Source organism: Euwallacea similis, chromosome 6 (assembly GCF_039881205.1).
Source record: "Euwallacea similis isolate ESF13 chromosome 6, ESF131.1, whole genome shotgun sequence".
In the NCBI taxonomy this organism is placed as follows: domain Eukaryota; kingdom Metazoa; phylum Arthropoda; class Insecta; order Coleoptera; family Curculionidae; genus Euwallacea; species Euwallacea similis.
This window is the reverse complement of record NC_089614.1, coordinates 3,848,656-3,870,824: the sequence shown is the minus strand read 5'-3', so window position 1 is coordinate 3,870,824 and position 22,169 is coordinate 3,848,656. Positions and strand designations below refer to the sequence as shown.

The window sequence follows — 22,169 nt, the reverse complement described above, 5'->3', positions numbered from 1 at the left end:
AGACTGTATAATGGTATGAATCGTCTTTTATTTCAGTAGCCATGGGACTCAATTTTTTTAAACAAAATGAGATGCTAAAAAGGAAATACAAACTGCTAAGAAAAGATGTAATAATATATTATAAAATAATATTATAAATAATGTGACATACCGTACATTATGCGTAATCATAGTATACCGATATCTAAAAACTGCGGTTCTTTACTTCAATAGCTATAACAACGCTGTAGGGAAAAAATTAAATTTTCGAGCCTGTGGTAACTGGCTGCTGTCACAGGTGTAAGGCGGTAAGGAACTTACTATTATATATTGAGGTAATGAGCCAGTCGTAAAGGAGACAATGTCATTATGGTGGTATGAATAGTTCCCTTCTCTTAAGGACAATGGAGATTATCCCCTTTGGAGAATAACCGTCAAGGAGGTGAACTACCGTATCTAGTGATCGATCGAAAAGGGATCTGTCGTGGGCCACGCTCAATATGATGTGGAAAATAGCTGGTTATACACATCTTGCTATAGCCGAAGTCGAATCTAATATAACACCAGGGTGTATAAAGCGTTATTCGTGACATATGCTTCCCCTGTGAAAGAAATCATTGGCCTCCAATGTTAAAATCTACAGATAAAAAAAATTAGTGTCACTTGTTTAGTGGTTTCATAAATAAATTTAAAATTGCCCCCTTACCCCGTGACCTTAAAATCAATTAACTAACCTGAATTAACCCGAATTAACCCTCACCTATTGCACTGCTGTACTGATAAGTCGAAGAGGGGTCGGTTGTATGCAACCTTCAGGGTTTTGTACATAATAGCTAGTTATATGCAGTCTAGTGTGGTCAGTTATACGTGACCTGGTTGGGAGTTAACCGGCTATGACGTGGTACCGAAAATGCGTTTGAGCCGTGTACTTATACACCAACTGCTTTGTTTGATTTGCGTTGAAGCTGACATTGACATTGAATAAAACGCAAGGTGCACATCTTCAAATCAAAGATAATATGAGAACCAGTGCAAAGTACTACCGTTGGCACTACGACTCATATACCGACGTTAAGATTATCGGTTTTCAAAGCACCAACCGATGAGAAACTGAACAGTCTTCTGTAGAACAAGACACTAAATCGTTAAAACAAATTTTAAAGAGAAGAAAATCTAAGTGTGAGCCTCGCAAAACACCAAATTATTCATACAGACCATTTAGAATGCGCAAGACTTGTTAATACTCACCTAATGGTTCGGTCTAATTTGTTTAATGGTCAAAATTTTTATTTGGACACTACACATATAATTAGACTGAGCACTTTATCAATATTAGTTTATCATTTAATTTCATACTTTCCATTTCTATAATTTGAAAAAATGTTTAAAGAGAATTTTATAATTAAGGTGGCGACATTTGATTACTCTCCTTAAGTTCTTGCGATCCTAGACGATAGAAAAAAAGTTTAATATCGATGATTTTGATTGTTTAAATCAAGTTGGTTGGGATGATGTGTCTGAAAGGTCGACAGGCTGTTCAAAAGTGTTTGGGATTGCGGACAAGATTGAACATTGCCACAGGACAAGGCGCCAATTCACTCTTCCCAAATGTTAATTGGATATAATTGAATGATTATAATATACTCAGTTTTAGAATGGCCTGCCACTTTACCTGATTTAAATATCATAGAAAACTTGTGAGATTGGACAATCAAACGCATCTATATCGGCGAAAGACAGTTTAGCAACAGAGAAGACCTAGCTGTTATTCTTAGAACCGCCTTGAAATATCCTTGAATCTTTCAAAAATTCAATGCCTCCTCGAATGTTGGCAGTCATTGAGAAGCGAAGTGGACACATTAAATATAAAATTTAAATTTAAAAGAAATTACTAGTGTTATCTTATTTTTCCAGCTTAATTCTTTCTCTCTTAAGTTCTAATAAACAATAAGAGCGTAATCAAATGTTGCAATAAAGACTACAAACTTCAACTTAAAAAGTTCTCAACGTTATCGAATTCACAAATATAAAACGAGATGTTAAATAGTTTTGTTAAAAATGTTTACTCTAATCATATATGTACATTGTGTCCATTTTATTTTGGTACACTTTTAAACGACTGTAAAATAATTATTTCTTGAGATAGAGGTGTCACTAAAAAATGAAGTTAAATGTTTTTTTTTTCAAAGTTTAATGTCGTAATTTTAGATTTTTTTCTATCGCGTTTTATTTTTATGTTGTTGTATGACTTCATTTTTTTCAAATGGGGCACCCTTATATTTTGGTATTTTTCAACAGATATTATTGTTCTGATTTTAAATATGCGTCATAGAAATATGTCAGTGTTAGTTCTCTGATTCAAACTAGAGCTTGAGCTGGCTCAAGCTCTTTTTTTCCACCTCATTTGAAAAAAATGAGATTATGCGACAGCTGGAAAATCGAACGCGATAGAGAAAATGTCAAATTACGACATAAAACTTTGGAAAAAAAACATTTCACCTAATTTTTTAATGACACTTGTATCTAAAAAATTATGATTTTACAGTCGATTAAAAGTCTACCAATATAAAATGGACAGTGTACATATATGCATAACTTACATTCTTGACTAGTTATATTTGGCTAAATTAGTTAAATTTATCATTATTTTCATGATTTCTGGCAATTCCTTGACATCCAGTAGTTTTGAAACATTTAAGCAGAATATTCGCCGTTTTAACTTATTTAAAGCTTGATTTGATCAACGGATATGTAGGAATAAACTACCGGCATATAAAAATTTAGTTACGGGTACGTGATAAGTAAACTACGAGTACGCATAAAGAATTCCCGGGCCCATAAAAATAAACGCACACGTGAACACGTGAAAAATAATCTTGGAGCATGTGAAAAGTAACTAATCAGAATTGTAAACAATAAAAAAGGTCAGATCAAATCACTGGCTGAGAGTAATCAAAAATGGCGTACTCTCTCTTTGTTTATTCTACATATAACAATACGGTCCACCAAGTGTGAACGAAGAATCCCAATTAGGTTGCCAGAGAAACCAAACTGCTGCTTAAGCTTAAATAAGAAACCATCATAGACAATCTAGTCGAAGGCTTTCTGGAAGTATGTACAAATTATGTCCACTTGAGCTTGAGCATATAGAGAGTCACATACGTGATGAGTACTGCAACACAATATTTGTCGCACTTGATCTGCCGGAACCCAAACCATGCTTAAAGGGTAATAACAGATCTGTATAGTATCGGCTGATTAAGGCGAAAAACAGCACATGAAAATGTTTGACCCTCTTAGATGCAACAAACTTAATAAACTTATTAATAGGACCGCTCCAATAAAAATTACTAATAAGGTTAAATTTCGCACTTTCCCGACTTAATCTACTAAAATCTTCAATCTACTGAAACTATAATCTAGCCTTCTCTGAAATTGAGTAATTTGTTCCTAGAAACTCACTCCAAGGGCATTATTTATAAATTAAAGTCCGGCGATCAACATCGAACACCTCAGAAGTTATTTTCCGAAAAGTTTCCGTTCGAAAGTTCGTATTTCTCTTTTACTGTCAGTTTAAGTTCTTCAACCCAGGAGTTCATGTATAAAATTTAAAATTTCATCCCTCACCTACTGGTTGGCGCACTTTGATATGCCACTTCCAGGGTAAAAAGCACTAGCCGTAAAATTAAGTGCTACTCTCACAATACTGCAATATCGTCACAGGTTTGACTTACCCAATTAGGTATAAATCCGTATATTGCAGAATTATTCGATATTCAGAGAATTGTAGTTGCGGCATTGAATGTACTTACATAACAATAACGCTTAATGCCAAGCAAGTGCACGTAGAAAATGAAAAAGTAGCGGAAAAGGATAGAATTCAATTTTATTTTTCTGACCACAAATATGTATGAGTGGTGTCGTGTTCGATTCTGAACGAGGCTACATCCTGAGAGAAAATATTCGGGGGCCGAGTAAAAATTGATTTTTGCATCAGAAAGATGAAAAGCACTTATTAATCAATAAGTAGACGAAAGAGTTGTGCTTGAACACTCAGATATATTTAGATGAATTAAACACACGGGGAATCTCACCGGGAATCCCACGATAGTTAATTTAACTAGACTGTTGAATATGTCAATTACCAAAGCAACTTACCGAATTCCGAAATGAGCCGAAATAGCGCATTTAGCAGTATTGTTGTTTTCCATCTCTCCATCACAAATCCGAACGCGACGAGATCTGAAAAGGAGAATCCTTCTTAATATGGCTATATCCGTAAAATATAAAAGTGTATGAACCGTAAAGAGCTTAAATCAAGAAAAGAAAATCCTATGTCAATTGGGTAACAGAACCCAAAATGAACATTCAATAAATACCTCAATTTATATGTATACGTCGAATTTTCTATATTCCTGTAGCCAAAATCGGAGCCCTAGAGATATCAGAAAATTACGTTTTATTATATTTATTTCCTTTTTCCATTATTCAGTTTGGTTGTTATTGAACAAGAGCCGTAATAGGATGTGACAATTTATTTTTGTACATTCGTTCGATAATGGCCAAAATATTGAAGGTTCAAGGGTCCCTTCTTACATGTTCGTTGGGCTGGTTTTTGTACAGGCTTATTGATATGCGATGCAAATGCTGAAAGACCAATCGATACAGAGATATACTGATTGCTCCTTCCGTCGGTTTTGCATGACGGCAAATGTAGTTTCTATTTCTCAGTCCAGTGCATTTCGAGCTCACAAGCCTTATAGCTTCAAACTCTGTGTTAAACTTATTTAATCATTACCATAGGTAATACATATTTGTATCGACTGCCACTTGTTGCTTTGGATAGCTAGTTAGTTATATATGGATAAGGGAACATACGCTCCAATACAGTACGTCCAAGATAGAGATGTCTAGCATGGAGATCTCGTAAACGGTAATAGATACAGGTTGGGTTAAAAGGGAGGAAAGTTGACCATTTAAGTAAGTAGTCTTTCACTATGAAACAGATCCATTAAATTACTTTTAGTTTTTCAGTTATTTCGAAAAAGATGAAATTTTCGATTAAAAACATTTTTTTCCCAAATTATCGGAGATAGATCGAAATTAGAATCCATTTTTTTTTCAGTTTTTTTTTAACTTCAACATGAAAGTATTGGTTTTATTTTACTACATTTCGTTTGTCAGGAATGAGCATGAAACTCTTTTTCTAAATACAGCCCTGGTAAGTCTTTGGACGATTTTAAGACGTCTTTTTATTACAGATTCATTCGTGTATCTTACTTAATAATTTACGCAACGTTTTGGTTTCTCATCTCCAAGCGGAGTGATGTCTGGGTGCTTATTCATCTTTCAAGAAATCTATGTGATAGATATTCCTGTGCAACTCTTGCATTGTACGAAAATATAACAGTTACATCTTAAAGCCAATGGAATATTTTCTAAGGCTTGAATGGTTGTAAACTAAGGACTAGTTGTTCTAGTGCTATATATTCCAACCCAATGTGAAACTCAAAGCGATGCTGATAATATGCAATCTTATCGGGGGTTCTCCTTATACTAGTATAATTCGTATTTCTTCTGCTAAAAATTGCTTTAGTTGCCCCTTGACTCTCATCTCTCTAAATAATTGTAGATGGAAATTTTTTTGTCATCTGATCGTTTCTGTGTACCATTCGCAAAATGTTCTTTGCCCTTCGTTATCATCGGGCCAAAGTACCTGACAAATTCTAAATTTCAAGCGATGGTACTCATCTGGAAAAGTAGAGGAAACCCAGTTGGTAATTTTGGGATATATTATATGGTATGTTCAATTCATCAAGCGATATTTCAGAATTTTCAGTAACCGATAACTTTGCATGCTCTTCTTATTCTTCATCATCTTACGGGTTGTTACCGATTGATAAAATGATTCATATACTTTAAGACTTTTTACGAGTACAAAAACTTTATGATTTAGCTGTATTCCTTCGGAGTGAACCTCTTCATATACGCGTTCTACTTCAACTGTATTATTATGACACAAAAAGTGACACTTTACCAAATCAAATTTTTCGTCAGAAGAAAAGTTTTGTGCCATTTTATAATATCAGAAGATGTTAAATGGACAATCGAAAACTAATTAATCTATGAAGATTTATTAAAAACCAAAACATTTCATAAATTATAAAGTGTGATGCATTAATAAATTTGTAAAAAAAATTGTTTTAAAATCGAGAAAACACTTATTACGGTCGTATTTAAAGAAAAAAGTTGTAATTATTAATGATAAACGAAATATCAAAGAATAAAGTCAAGACTGTCGTGTTGAGGCTTATAAGAAAGTGTAAAGGAAAATTAATTTTAATTTTTATTTGTCTTTTCCTATAACTTGAGAAAAAAATAAAAAATAAATTCGAAAATTTTGTTTTTTTCATAATAATTGAAAAACTGAGAAATAATGTTCTTGATCTATTTTCATCGTAAAATATTTACTCCGTTCTCCTTTTAATGCTTTTCCTCTGTTTAATCAAGTCTGCGCCTATTATTATTTACAAAATCCCCATGTTCGACATCCTTATTTTACGAAGTGTATGGCCAATATTTACCTTCAGTTTTGGAAATAAAAAAAACCAATGAATTATTTTGATAGGTCTACTTTTGTCCACATTGGGAGCCGGTATACAATCTTTTATTGAGGCTCTTCAACTATTATAAGTTATAGCCAAAAATTAAATCATACCATTTTCAGCTCCTTTTGCTGTTCCATCTTCACATGAGGAACTCACCAGGGCTCTAGTTTTCAGCCTCGTCATTTACGAATATGATTTATTATTCAAAAACGTAGACATTTTGGCTCTCCTTCTTTATATATTCATCTTGATGTGCTATGGATTTGTTCACCTCCTCGGTATTATGCAGACTTCTCTTAGAACCTCAAACTGGAGGCCGCATTGTCAAACATTTACAACAATACATTATCTCTGGTTAAAGAATAAAACATCTTTTTTTCTGCGACTTTTGTACACTTATTTGTAAGTTACTTCAGTACTGCAAATCGGACATATGAATTTTCGTTGAAACAATCAACCTACCAAAAGTAGTGAAACGGAGCGCCAGGACTGAAACGGAATGGGGAGACGAAATTACAGGTCCAGCTCTAATAGCTGTACGGTTCTCTGTCCTCCACTTAGGAGAAGGCCACATACCAAAAATTGATGTCCTCAGGTTTCTGCTCTTGATAACATTGGACTCAGAGTTCCAATTTGAGCATCGCAAATATGTTTCCTTAGTCTTGCAACTGAAAGCTGGCAAAGGTTTAACGATCTGCGCTTCTGCTATTGAAGGAGACTACACTGAATTGGCTGTAGAGGTCGTGAACGTTAAGCAATCGCTGAAAGCAATCATGCATAAAGCGAGAGTCAAAGGCTTTGCCGAGATTTTAGTGGCTAAGAACGTCCCCGATAGTTTATGCAGTTTATAAGTTGCGTTTCCTTCTAATCTATTACCATAACTTGGAAAAAATTCTAAAAAAAAATCGAAAATTTTGTTTTTTTTTCGAAATAATTGAAAAATCAAAAATAGTTTTGTGGATTTATTTGCATCGTGAAGCTAATCCCACGAAAGCAAAGTTCGTTTCCATTAAACCAAGTTTCTACCTTTTGCCGTTTACGAAATCCCCATGCTGGACATTCTTCTCTTCGAAACACTATATATGGAAGGTAAAACGAAAAAAATAGTAAATTATTCAGCTCAAAGGAAAACTACTGAAAACGCAATTTCTTCCAGACTGCCCTTAAACTAAGTTTAAAAAGTATGGAAAAACTTCCAGTGCGCCAACGGTTTAATTTTAGGTTCATTTTACGTTCCGAGGTCGAAGCTTTCTTTTATAGATCTATTTATCGATAGCTTTACATCTGTCTATAAAAGGAAAGCTCCAACTCGAGCGCCCCATGCATTCCATAACTTTTCACATTTCTGTATGCTCCGAGTTATTTATTTAATAGCTTTCCCTCAAGTCCTTTTACAAAATTCGCCATTAATTGATTCGTATTTCATTTAAGATGTTTAAGAACACACAAATATTGTAATGCCTCGGAGCTAAAACAGACCTTTAATTAAGCAATTATTCATTAAAAGTTATTTTGCGACTTTAAAGCGAAGGTGAGGCCCTAGTCAAAAGTTTATAGTTTGTTAGCGCCGAGACATTTTCTCAGTAAAAATAAATTTAAATAAGTGATTATAAAAATGCTTATTTCAGATAAAACGCGAAGAGCCACTTGAAGCAGAAGGATTTTTCATCGAATTTGCCTTGAAACAATACAACATCAATCATTTCCAGATTGCTATACGATAAGTCAGGATTAACAGATAGCAGATCAATCAAATTTTGGCTAATTTCAAGTCTCTATAGAAATCCAATATGTCACTCTAGTAATAAAAGATTTAGTTTGAATACTTTTACTGGTAGATACATATTGGAAATACCACAATTTTATGAAAATCTAGTTATAAAAACAGGGAAGTCCAATGTGAATCTGAGTATCTAGATGGAACATACATAAGATGGAAAAATGAGACACGATGTAACCAATCACCTCTGGCTGCGCACGTGAACATTCGTAATTTGAAAGAAATTAATCAAGTTAAGGCTTCCTATTAAGTGTTCATGACATAAGCTTAGAGTAATTAAAATAGCTTCAACGGAGCTCAAAAGAGATGAGAGAACCCCGGGAGATTTTGTTTTTCCGAAGTAACATTATACTTTTAGACATTAAGAAATTAACGTGTCATTAACAGATTTTGTGCTTAAAGGGGGAATCCTGTGTGGGACTGCAGGTACGTTTACGGTTATACAAGGTATTTCAGAAACAATGGTACAAATGAGTGTTGGGTGCTAGAGAGTAAGAAAATAGAGCGATTTAGTTAAACTCGTCTCATATAAAAATTGCTTGTCTTCATTCTACGGGATGCTTAAACATTTTTTATCTTGTAAATTGGGAATAATTTTCATGGTTTTTGATTTACAGGGTTGAAATTGCCCTTAGGGAGGTTTTATGTTCGATAAATTCATTCAAAACATCTGTTTCAGGTTGGCTGATAGGTGGCGCCGCCTGTGCCTGACCGAGGTATAAAATCGACCTAACTTTTTATAAACTCTAACATATTTTGAAAATTCGAATTCTCTCGGTTCTTCTACATCAAAAAAATTCTGGAAAAAATTCGTCTCTCTGAGGGTTTTGGAGATATTTTCAATCGAGTGATTCCGTGCATTTTCAACTTTTTAACGTTAATATGGCTTTCTTGATGCGCCTCTCCCGTCAGGTGAAAAGTGAAAAAAATAAAATGTTTATTTAGTTTATTAAAAAATTATTACCAACTATTCTGTGAAGCAATTGAGTTCGTTAAATATTAGGAAACAATCTAGTGATCTATAGTTAATATATATTTTATTTCACGAAATCAATAATATCTTTAGTTGAACTAAGAGCCTCACCTACATTTTTTGACCTGTCCAAGTCTCAAACTACACTTTTGTCGCATCTTGAAAAGGGTTTGATTATTTTTTCTGATTTTGTTTATACCTTCTCGAATATTACCCCATAATTGTTCTTTGCTGCTAGGTACAAATTTGTATACCTATGACTTCCAAAAAAATAAATCTAACGAATGTAAGTCAGGACTTCGTGGTGGCCGCAGATTTTCACTATCGTGACCAATCCATCGATGTGGAAAATTCATATTCAAGAACTCATTTACATGTACGATGTAATAAGCGGGGGCCCCATCTTGCATGAACCAAAAGTAATGTCTGAAAGTCAAAGGAATATCTTACAAAGCTAGAGGTAAATCGTTTCTCAAGACGCTCAAGTACCGTTCTCTATTCAGTTTTGCCGAATATTAATCTCATTATGAATTTATATCTCCTAAAATCCTATACCACATATTTATTGAAAATTCATGTTAAAAATGATGTCCTCTCATTAAATGAGGATTTTCTGTGCTGTAAAAATTGCTGTTTTTCCAATTAAATATGCCTATCCATGTATTGTAAATGCTGTTTCGTCGGTGAACAATATTTTATTAAAGAACAAGGGTCATGATGTTGCTTTTGGAGTAACAAATGGCAGAAATCAATTGTGGGTTTAAAATCCCTCGACAACACATTTTTAACAGGCGTAAAGTGATATGGAAACAGCGTTTCTTTCCGTAGAAGTTTAGATATTGATATTTTGCTGGTCCCCGTCGCTTGAAAAATGCCTATGCTAATTTTTGGATCCTCCGGGATTCAGATGAAGATTTCCTCTTCTTGATCCACAGTGAAAATTTTTGTTCTTCTATTATCTGGTTTTAACTGAATGACCAATCTTACCCAGTTTGTCATAAAAATTCGATGATCTAGCTGTCTATGATTGGTATAATGTTCCATGTACCTTTCAGCAGTACAACGACTTCTAAAATTTGTTTACGCATAAACACAAACCATATTTATCCTCTTAATATTATCATGTTAGTGAATTCATGTGTCGAGGTACTGGTGAAAGTATAACAAAATTTACTTATCGCACTAATTAAATAAGCTGTTAGTACAATTATGGCTAATTATCGATATTGAAAACGTGAGTAAACATGTCAAAAATATTAAAAAATGTGAAAAAATGTGAAAAAATGTAATACAGGCAGCGAATAAGGTCTTTGGCAGTGCAGCGAAAGACTTAATTGAAATTTACTCTCTATTTTTATTCCATCTAGTACCCAATACTCATTTGTACACTTGTCTGTGGGACGCCTTGTATACCACTAACAACAATAGTGATCAATTTAGATCAATTAAGATAACATTAATTATTTTATTGTTTTTATGTTAATAAATACCTGGTATGATATCTCCAATAGTTGTAAAAAAGCTTAAAAAAGTTAAAATAAGTTTTATTTGTGGAGTTTGGATTGGTGCCGCCGAGAGGCAGGAAAGGCAATTAAATTTACAAGTCAGCAAAAGTTTTCCAATAGACTCACCACGTAAACTTCCGAAGTTCGAGAAGTACGCCGAGATCTCACAGACCAACGCGCATTAAATTTCTAACGCGACTGAACGCTGGAATTGAAGTCCCGAAACGATCAGCATCCCTTTTTCGGGAAACTGGAAGTCCAAAACGCGCTTGTCTATTTCCCTGTTCAAATAAATACAACGTAAAACGTTTTTCGATTTAAAATGTGATCAGGTTTTTCGGTTTTATTTGGTCAACACTGGAATCCATATCCGGCGTAATAGAAATTCTCAGCGAATCACAGCCGAGAATTTAATTTTGTTTTTCTTTTCTAAAACGTTTCCACTATTGATGTTATGTTAATAAAACCTTTCGTTCTTATTCGGGGATTCACGTAAATCTATCCAGATTTCGTTCTGTCTTATTAATGCTAATCTATTCGCCTTTTTATTACATTACTGGCCAAAAGAGCTAAATGGACATTAAATACAAAAAAAGAGGATATTTGATTGCAATGTCCTGCCATTGCCCCTATGGTTGATACTCCGCGAATCGAGCATAAAAATAAATATCATAATTTTAAGGCATTAATGATGAAAAATAAAAGTCAAAAGAATTCCCATTCCTGCAGCAGGTAAATGTACCTTTGACTTTGAAAAAATACGGAACAGCTTCAGAATCATTTGCATTTGGAAGAAACCTACGCGTACTGATCAAAAATGTCACGTTCTATGTAGTTTTGGTTCAGTCGTATCGAAAACTGGCGCAAAATATTTTATTTATTTCGCGAAATCTATTGATACCAGCTCTGCGTGATTGCCTTCTTTTAGTCTTACCTCTTCCTTCACCTTTTAACGTCAAAATAAATTTTGTCTACAGCTATGTAAAAATATGGTCATTATGCATCAATTTACCAACACGTAATGAGTCTTGTCTTTCACTGTAAATGAAAGCGTCGACAGGAATATGAAATAGATATTAATAAAGATTGTCCGGAAACTCATATACTAAACTTCCGGAAGTGATTTCATTCTACATTGAAAAATTTGAAAAAAATTACGTGTAAACGTTTTTCTGAGAATGCCCCAATAGAGGGCTAGAGCCATAGAACCTTTCAAATATGGCACACACTAGATTTTGAAATCTCCAAGCCGCTATGCAGCAGCAAGAGTGCAAAGTCAAAAATATTATATAATATATTATTAATTCCTTAGTAATATAAGTCCGAATCAATTAGGAGCTCTAGAAACAAGAATCTGACAAGGAAAATTTTTGAAAATCAAAAAAGTTAATTTAATTTTAGTCCATTTGTGCATTAGAATTGGGCATTAAGGCCAGATTGTATCACCGAGGGTTAAATTCGACCTGAAATTGGACTCCAGATTTGATGTATATGCCATTGATTATCTGTCGTTATCTTGAGTTTATCTTTAGGTGGAGTTTAAACTGAAGGTATAAAACCGGGCATAAATCATAAATAAAAACGAGTGAAATTTAGGAAAAAAATTAGTTATTAATATGTGGAGCGCACGGATATTTAATCGTGCATAAGTTGAAACACATTTTTTAGACTCATATAATAGCTATTATCCACTCAGGATAATCTGATGATCTTTATCTTTATTTCTGATCACGAACTGAAAAAAATTAAAGAAAACTTAGGAAAATAGAATAATCTCAGAGAATGTTTTCTTTTTTAACAATAAAATGTCACACACTTGTGAAACCAAATGTTTACTGAGACTTTATGTTGATATAGCAATTCAGATAACCACGTTTTGGTTATATGTTTACTTTATACAAATGTTTACTAAGTCATAGCTATAAACTAATGCAATTGAAACTAAAATGATGTAATTTTGAAAAAGAAAATTATTCAAAAAAAGTTTGTGTAATAAAATATTAATAATAAAGCATTTATTTATTTACTTTAGGAACCCTGTCGCGTCGGTTTTATCACGATAATATACTACGTGACAAAGAAAGGTAAACACCCATTAAAAACCATTTTATTTTGATAATTTTTTGCATGTTGACTTATCTTAAAAAAAGAAAGAAATTATCAAAATTTCAAGTTTATCTGTTAATTTTTTTTTTAGTTTCCATGGGTCGTTCCTCAAAAAAATAAAATTTTGTTTAAACATTTTTGTTCACATTTGCATCGCAACTTTTGTGAAGTGTGTTGCAATCGGTCATAATTTTTACTCATTATGGCTAGAGTGCGTAGAATTGAACAGATCCGTCAGCTTAGTGACTTTGAGAGGGGGCGGATTGTTGGGTTGCGCGAAGCAGGTCTGTCGGTCAGAGAAGTGTCTAGAAGAACTAACAGATCCTTAGGAACCATAGTGCGGTGTTACCAGGCGTGGATTCAGGAAGGCTGTGGGCACAGAGCCAGAGGCACTGGGCGACTCAGAGGAACCATAGAGCGCGAAGATCGTCGATTGCGACTTTTGGCTCTTAGAGACCGATTTAGCAGCAGTCGAGCTATTGCAAATCAGTGGTTTGAAGAACATGGGAATAGGGTTGGTATGCGTACAGTATATCGCCGAATACGAAGTTTTGGCCTTTTGTCCTATCGTCCGCATTGGGTGCTGCCTCTCACTCGCGAACATCGATCTAACCGCTTACAATGGTGTAAAGAGAGGATTCAGTGGGACCAAGAATGGACTCAGGTGATCTTTAGTGATGAATCCCGCTTCTGTCTGGGGATGAACGACGGTCGGGCAAGGGTGAGAAGGCGACGGGGTGAAAGGCGAGATCCACAATTTGACATAGAGCGTCATGTCCACCGTACTGTAGGCGTTATGGTATGGGGTGCTATCGCATATGGTAGCAGGTCACCCCTAGTTTTCATTAGAGGCAACATGACTGCCCAACGCTATATCCAAGAAGTGTTGGAGCCATACGTGATTCCATATTTTCGAACTATCCCGACCGCTATTTTCCAGCAAGACAATGCTAGACCTCATGTTGCTAGGCAAACAATAACGTTCATGGATCAACATCAAATCAACCGTTTACCCTGGCCACCTCGATCGCCGGATCTGTCTCCTATTGAACATGTCTGGGACATGATTGGCCGCAGACTGTTGAGTTTACAGCACCCTCCACAGACTTTAGCAGCCCTTACTCATGAAGTTCAGATTGCCTGGAATGAGATACCTCAAGAAGACATTGACAATCTTATTAGATCCGAGCCCAGGCGTATCAATGAGTGTATAAGGAACCGTGGATGCTCAACACACTATTGAAAAAAGAAATGAAGTTCTTCCTCTGATCTTGCTGAAAATGTAATCATTGAATAAGTATGTGGTACTGAACACGTACAAAAAAAATTATCAAAATAAAATTATCTTTAATGGGTGTTTACCTTTCTTTGTCACGCAGTATATAACCTCGGATGCTCATTAACTAATACGTTAATGATTGTTATTCTATAACTACTCACAAGCTGACTTGATCTAATCAGAATTAACCTATTTACCGATAGAGGAATACAACAACGAAAATCTATTTAGTTAAAAATTTTTCCCTCAAGCGTACATTGAGATTCGATCTATTTTTCATTTACGATGAATTTGAAAGTATGACTAAAATTAAGGAGCCTCAAAGCTTAATAATTGAAGCACTATACAGGTCCAATATAAGATCCATATCAGTCGATTAAAGTAAAAAACCAGACACTCCAAAATTAGATACTTTATCGAGAATTTCCAAAATAGTAGTACTTATTTTTGTGTAGTGAGGAAGTATTTCTTTTTAATTACTTTTGATGGAGGGAAACCAGGCTGTAATATCTTTTTTTTATTTTGAAGGGGCCTCTAAAATGACGATCCTTCGAACTGTACTTTCAAAGCTCTACAACCTCAATTAAAGAACCTACGTGTAATATTTAATCAATATCAGCCGATTAGACTGAATATAATAAATTTTTTTGAAAATTTAAAAAGTAGAGGTTTTTAGAGTATTTACTCTAGACCTTCATTGAAAGTTTGAGCATCAATATCTCCAGAATCTGTGGAGCAATTGCCTTTTTTTCTAAGGACTTCAATTAACGTTTTCAGTTCTAATATATCTTTCTGAGATAAAGATTCCCCACTAAACATTAAAATTCCGTTCAGGTGCTATGCGCATTCGTAATGGGTTTTTTATAGAGCATGAACTTTGTAATACGTTTTTCACTTGATATGAATAAGCATCCAGTCTTGTTCCGTATAGAACATGCTATGACTATTCTCATAAGAATATTTAGTTGATATGTTCTTTTGACATACCTGTCATATGCTACTTCTTGGTATTCTGGTATTAATAATTATTTTTATTTTATTTATTATTATATTATATTATATATTATTATATATATTATTATTAATTTTATTTATTAATATAATTAATAATTATATTACTTTTTATTTTTATTTTCTTCTAATTTAATTTTCTATAATACTCATTTTTTGCAAATACCTACAGCAGTATTTGCGTGTATTAAATCTATTGTTAATTATTATTGATTAATTCTTAAACGTTTTAAATATGTTGATTAAGAAAACAATGCAGATGGCAGCACGTGGAGGTTCACAATCGTAAATGAAAATGCTATAAACGTGATAATATTCAGAATAGCTGAAAATTAAAATTGAAACGTATAGTCTTGAATATGACTACACGATTCAATGAGTCTAGACTAAAAACGAAACTATCCAATTTGGGTGAGTTGGAACTTCCATCTGGGTTTGGGGAACTTGGAACCATGAACCATATGGTATCAATAGACGATGAGCTACGTCATCTGCCAACTATAAACCATATGCTTCACAGCAGTTATGGTAAGGTAGGTTTTGTGCAAATTTTTGGGAATGTATGGCGGCTAAGTTTTTGTAAACTAACTAAATTTTCAATATTGTAAAATGTAAATAAATTAACGTAGATAATTCCAAAATCACGTGAATTCATATCTTTCAAACACCTAATATGCATATGGCTATAACATGGCATATCTCATGTATACAACGTGTCTCATGATTTATGGAACCACCTCCATGTTACAGGAACCGCTTACGCGATTTGCTTCAAATTTTTATTCATTTTAATATCTTTAAATTGCTACTTTGATTTGATTAAGATCATTTCTTTTTGCCATTGGTGTATGTTTTTATACCACAAAAATAGGTGTCAATTTTTAGAAAAAAACTATTATGGTAATTTTAACTGCATTTTTATTACATTTTATGAAAGAGCATCGTCAGAAACTCCCTGATGTACAATTTTATTGAAACAGGACCGGTCATCTTTGAAAAGAGAAATTTTAAATGTTTAACTTATTTGTTTAGTATTAGTGTTTAACCTTATTTTAATATGCAGGTCATGTAAATTCTCTTGTTACCAGCGTTAAATAATTTTGTTGGCTGATATCTGAGGTTGCTAAGAGAAATTTCATGTTATTTCCACTTGTTGAATTAATACTAATTTTTGAATTTAAAAGAAGAATTGAAATTGTTTGCAATGAAATTACTCTTATACAAACCAGAAAAATATTAGATAGTCAATTTCTAAACTAAAAAGTGAATTTTCTCTATTTTGCATTTAATAATTATCTTGGCAATGGTGCGCCGATTGAATATTCAAGAAAAAGCCGAATTAATTGAATTAGTCGAACAGAATACGGGATTTTTCAGGTAGGTTGCTGAAAAGTTTAACCAACGTCATCCGGATCAGCCTTTAATTCATCAGAAACTTATAGCCGCGGTAAATAATTTATTTAAGAATTCTGGCAATGTCTCAAAATTAAGAAGTAAAAGTTATAACGTGAGGCACAGCCAACATACAATCGAAGAATAAATTTTGCAAGTGTTTCGAAATCAACCACAGTTAAGTGTTAGAATTGTTGCTCGGGAGTTGGGTATAACTAGGGATAAGGTATGGCATTGTTTAAAGAAACATCGATAAAGTACATTTAAGCCAAAGTATCTGCATATCCTCGAAAATGGAGATCGTGAGAGAAGATTAGAATTTTATTTTGGGGCTTAAAGGGAATAGTTAAATAATCCAAAGTTTAAAAAAAACATAATATTTACAGACGAAGCAACATTTACGTCTAGTAGTATAATATTTTCTCAAAACTGTCGGTATTAGGCATATGAAAACCTTCATTGGTTTATTCCTTCTAAGAGGCAGTACATTTTTAAACGTTTGATGCGGTTTGTGGAGAAACAGAATCATGAATCTTCTAAATAGCGACATTTTAAAGTTTATTGAATAATGAGATTGAGCCATATCTTAACAGACTTCCATAAGACGTAAGAGATAATTTATACTTTTAACTGGATGGTGTTCCAGCCCATAATATTGCAAGGGATTGGTTAAATAGACATTTTGGTAATAAATGGGCTGGTCCTAGGAGTCTGAATTAAAAAATTTCACCCAAATCTGCTGATCTTAACCCTCTTGATTTTTATTTATGGGGCCGTTTAAAAAATAAATTTATTCAAATAGACCACGACCCCGAGGAGTGATCCAAAGAGTTGAAATAACTTCTATATAAATTGGAAAAATTGCACGATACCTTCAAACTGCAATAGATAAGTTGTATAGAAAAAGAAGGAGGCTATATTGAAATATTTTTATGTTGAACCATGTAATAAATTTTTCTTGAAAATTGGAATTTTATTTTAAGATGCAGCGAGAATATTTTAATAAAATATTAAAAAATATATGTAATGTGTACCTTGTTTTCAATATACCGTTCTAAAAAAAATAAGTTTAACATAAAAAATAACAAAAAAATTAATTCGAATTTAAAAAAATGTAAAAAAAATTAATGGAGGTAACAGGGATAAAATCTTGATTTTGAATATTCTAACAAGGGTTGAGCATTACTTTTTTACATTTTTTTGTGAGTAACAATACCACTATTTGCTAAAATGATTAAAAACAATAAAAATATTTTATTTGACGCATTTTATAATTATTTAACGCTAGTAACAAAAGAATTTAAATGATTTGATATTAAATTAATTTTCTCTTAAAATGTTATATTTCAAAGACAGTCAGTCTTATTTGAGTAAAATTGTATATCAGGAGGTTTCTGACGATGCTTTTTCATAAACTGCAATAAAAATACTGTTAAAAATTATCCTAAAAGTTTTTTTCTTAAAATTGACACCTATTTTTTAGTATAAAAATGTACACCAATTGTAAAAGGAAATGATCTTAACAAAATTAAAATCGCAATTTAAAGATACTCTTCTAATCACCTTAAGTTGAAACAAATCGCGTAAGTGGTTCCTGAAATGTGACGGTGGCTCCATGAATCGTGAGACACACTGTATATAATGTGTACATAACGTATGGAATAAATTAATTTTCTCGATCTAGAATTAAAATCATAAAAAATGCTTGGACACGTTGACTTTAGTTTGAAATTCTACATATTTTGATTGGTTAATATTAGCTCTGACGTCATCATTATTCTAGATATGGCGCCAGGATTAAATTTTTTTAACGCTAACCCCTATTTTTGATAATTTCATGTGAAGAGGAGCACTTTTTTACGTATAAGACATAACCTTTTTTACTATGTTGCGTACCAAATTTCTGATAAATTCTCGAAAACATATTTTTCTTTACAGTATCTAACAATAAAAGATATTCATTGAACAGATCGGGGTAGTCTATTGTTGATTTATTTGGAAGGTTTGTATATTGATTTTAGTAGAAAAGACATTTTTATTCGTCTAATACATAACATTGCGATGATGTTTCAATTTTCATGTTTGTTAGTTTTGGTTTGATTTCATGAAAGTTTAATTTCAAATAAAAGTTGTATTACAATGCGTTTTTTAATAACACAAAGAAATTGTTATATAACATAGTAAAAAAGTTTGTCGTGTACATAAAAAAAGTGAGCTCTTTTACGTAAAATTATTAAAAACAGGGGTCACTATTAAAAAAATATAACATTAACGTCATATCTGGAACAATGATGACGTCACGGCTAATATTGTCCATCTAAAATATGTGGAATTTTAAATTAAAGCCCACGTGTCCAAGCATTTTTTATTATTTTAATTCCAGACAGAGAAAATCAATTTATTTCATACTTTATGTACACACTGTATAAATCGGTAACATTTTCCAGTTTTGTAATTTTCACATTTTCCTTGTTATTGCGAAACAAACTTAGACTATGGAGTGGCACATTCGATATGTTCATATCTTATGCCGAGAGCCTGAAAATATTTACCGGGTTAAATCTATACGTTTTTTAATAGCATCTTAGTTTCTCAAACTGCATTTTCAAAGCTTCAGAGCCTCAATTGAAGTATCCCCCCAAGTTCAATGTAGGGTCTATCGATTATATACCATCCAGTCGATTAGATCGAAGAACAGCACCTCAAATATTTCAGAAATTTCCGGAAATTTTGCATAAGGAAGACAAGTACCTACATATTCTTTTTTCACTTGCTAAACTTTGTTCGCTGGTATCTCAAGAATTCGTGGAGTAATTGCAAAAAATTAAATCGCAAATTAATAAAATTAATTTGTGCATTCACCGACACAAACGAGGTTGTAATATATTCTTATGTTTTCGTGATACCGTATACTTAAAGCAAATTGAAATAAGACTTAGTAAATATATTTATCACGCTAAAGCACTAACTATATTTGTACTTAACTTAACACATTATAATATATGCAAAAAAAAACAATTTTTTTACGAACCAACTTTTTGTACAGATCGGGTAAATATTTTTAGATTCGATCTATTGATACATGTTAGTACTGAGCTTATCTGGTACTTACAAAGTACCAATTTGAATAATATAATGTAATTTTAGATCTATTACATACCTTGAATATTGGAGATATAATAATACGTATTATGATACGCTTTGTCTAGAAAACAAAGACCTGCTCTTTGTTAGTTTCTCCTAATAGCTCGAGGTAATAAATAAGAACACACCTAATATCTTTGTCTAACAGTGTATTACCTTTCACCAATAGCAATTTATAAAAAAATATACTTAAAACAAAACGTTATACGTATAATATCAAAAATATATCTCAGTAATTTAATAGTTAATAATTTACTCAAAAAAATAATACAAAATAAATTATCACATATTGAAGGTTAAATACTTTCTATTGCACATACCCCACATCTCTCATTACCATATGTTTCTATTAAGATTGCCTTGGGCATGATGTTGAAAATTGATTGGTATCTACGCCTAGCCATTCGTAACGCCATTTATGTAAGACCGGAGAGCTTCCTCTTCGGACAGTAAAATAGTGGTAGAATCAAACTTCTTCCCTTTAACTTTCTGTTCGATATTCTCCCCGGCATATGATAATAAAGGAGAAATTTCAACTTCCACACCTTCATTAATATGCCCCCCAACTTGTTCTATATAACTTTTATGTAAAGTTAATAGGTCTGTCCTAGCTGTAGAGGGACAGTCTTTTCCTGCAGCGTCCGCATTCTTGAGGGCACTGAACTCGGAAATGCGAGGTACTTCCCAGGTAACAAACTTATCAGTGAATTGAAACACGTCAAAGATGAATTTTTCTATTTTGATTCCGTTGGGTTTCGAAGGTTTTACTTTCTCCCCTTTGTCGTCGATATAAGGGATTTTCTTCTTAGCCACATGCAACTTCAACTCGGATTCGTACTGTTTTCCAATTTTCTGAAGAAAGCTAGTTGTAAAGAAATGGTTGCAGATATTCCCAGCGCTGAACACCAAATTCCCCGAAGAATTTCTGAGGTTTGCCGTTTGTTCCGTGATTTCACTGTACTCGACTACTTGGTACTTCCCATCAACCTTGCAAACTACACCGACCGCCTCATTTGGACTGTTTTTGCTGACAACTTTGGCTCCGCATTCGGCTTCTTTCTTTATACAATAACCCAGGAACACAGGGTCCGCCACTTTGACTAAAATGTTGTCCACACTATGGGCGTGAATATATTTGATGCCTCTTTTTTCCATATCGTCTAAAATGTGGTTCTCCATAAGAGCCCTGTAAATTCCCCCATTGCCATCAGGAGCCAAAGCAATCACACTCTTTCCTTCCATAAGAATTTTGCCCTCAAAGTCGAAGCACGGCAGCAGTCCTTGTTGGAATAGTTTAACGTTCTCCTTATTTAGCCCAAAGTAGTTGTTGGTTTCCAAAAATTTCTTGGTGGTTGCGTTGGTGGGACCACTTGTCATGATGTACCAAACAATGCTGCCATTTCTGCCAGTCTCCTGTTGTGCCAGTTGCATAACCCTTCGGATTCGCTCTGACTGGATTTGAAACAGGGTTTTTCCAGATGGTAAATCCACGGAATACATTCCTTTAGGATAACTAACACCAAGACGAGTTCCCTGTCCTCCCGCCAAAAGTAGTACCGCCACTTGACCTTGTGAGACCGCCTCTAATCCCAAACTTCTGTAAGTCAATACTTCTTCTGGGTCAGCATTCTTCTCCGATCCGAATTGGTCAATAGGAATAGGCTGTATCCGTGAATCGACTTTCTCTACACCCTCGCTATAAGCCTTCTGTGCCTTCTTGAAGAGTCCATTCACTTCTTTAAACTTAATTCTCTTCAGTTGATTCAGAAAACTTTCCCGCTCGTCATTCTTCAGTTCTTCGTAAAACTTTAAAATATGTTCTTGCTCGCACTCTCTGATAACTTCTTTAATTTGATCTAGCGAAATCATGACGAAAACAAACACCCGCGAATTCAGTCATTCACTTTTCAAGAACCTTATGAGGACGATGGCATACCTTCGTTGGTACCTTCTATTATATGCCACGCTTGCCGACTCCGTTCACCCGATCGGCTGGCTTCCTTTCTTATCTCTCGCATACATATAGCCTAAATTGCCGCGTTGCCGTTGTTTTTCTTATTTTATGTGAATTATTATTCAAATTTTAACATATTTAAAATGAAGTCACTGAAAACTACATGAAAGAAAACGTACAAAAGAAATCTATCTTAGCTAATTGTTCGCTTCATTTGCGCGGAGTGAAATATTATTATTATTAAATTTTGCATACATAGCATTAGTGGCAACAACGGTCAACTTTTTCGCCTAACCGAATCTTATTAGTTACCTATAAATAAATAACAATCATGATCTATAATCAAATAAATAAAATTCCTGAAATTTCATTAAACATTGCTAAAATAAATGTTAATCTTATCTTCTCCAGATTATTTTCCTCCACCAATGTGTCATC

The 22,169-nt window shown here is 33.5% G+C and overlaps 2 protein-coding genes across 5 annotated transcripts in view; both read right to left on the bottom strand.

Annotated features, from left to right (window-relative positions):
• Dscam3 (Down syndrome cell adhesion molecule 3) overlaps window positions 1–11,036 on the bottom strand; it is a 76,428-nt gene extending 65,392 nt beyond the window's left edge. For all 4 annotated transcript variants that reach the window (XM_066391282.1, XM_066391283.1, XM_066391284.1 and 1 more), the window contains exons 1-2: window positions 10,972–11,036; window positions 4,138–4,221 (exon numbers count right to left, since the gene is read on the bottom strand). In XM_066391282.1, coding sequence (XP_066247379.1) covers window positions 4,138–4,198 — 61 coding nt within the window. In that variant the 5' untranslated portion in view covers window positions 4,199–4,221; window positions 10,972–11,036. The remainder of the gene's footprint in view (window positions 1–4,137; window positions 4,222–10,971) is intronic.
• An 8,875-nt stretch (window positions 11,037–19,911) lies between these two features.
• On the bottom strand, window positions 19,912–21,764 carry mmy (UDP-N-acetylglucosamine pyrophosphorylase mmy). Its single transcript, XM_066390975.1, has one exon. The coding sequence runs from the start codon at window positions 21,644–21,646 to the stop codon at window positions 20,174–20,176; it is 1,473 nt and encodes a 490-aa protein (XP_066247072.1). The 5' UTR covers window positions 21,647–21,764; the 3' UTR covers window positions 19,912–20,173.
• Window positions 21,765–22,169: the final 405 nt, after the last annotated feature.

Bases quoted from the DNA above. Each gene is read 5' to 3' on its own strand.
- mmy (XM_066390975.1), bottom strand. From the start codon at position 21,646: ATGATTTCGCTAGATCAAATTAAAGAAGTTATCAGAGAGTGCGAGCAA.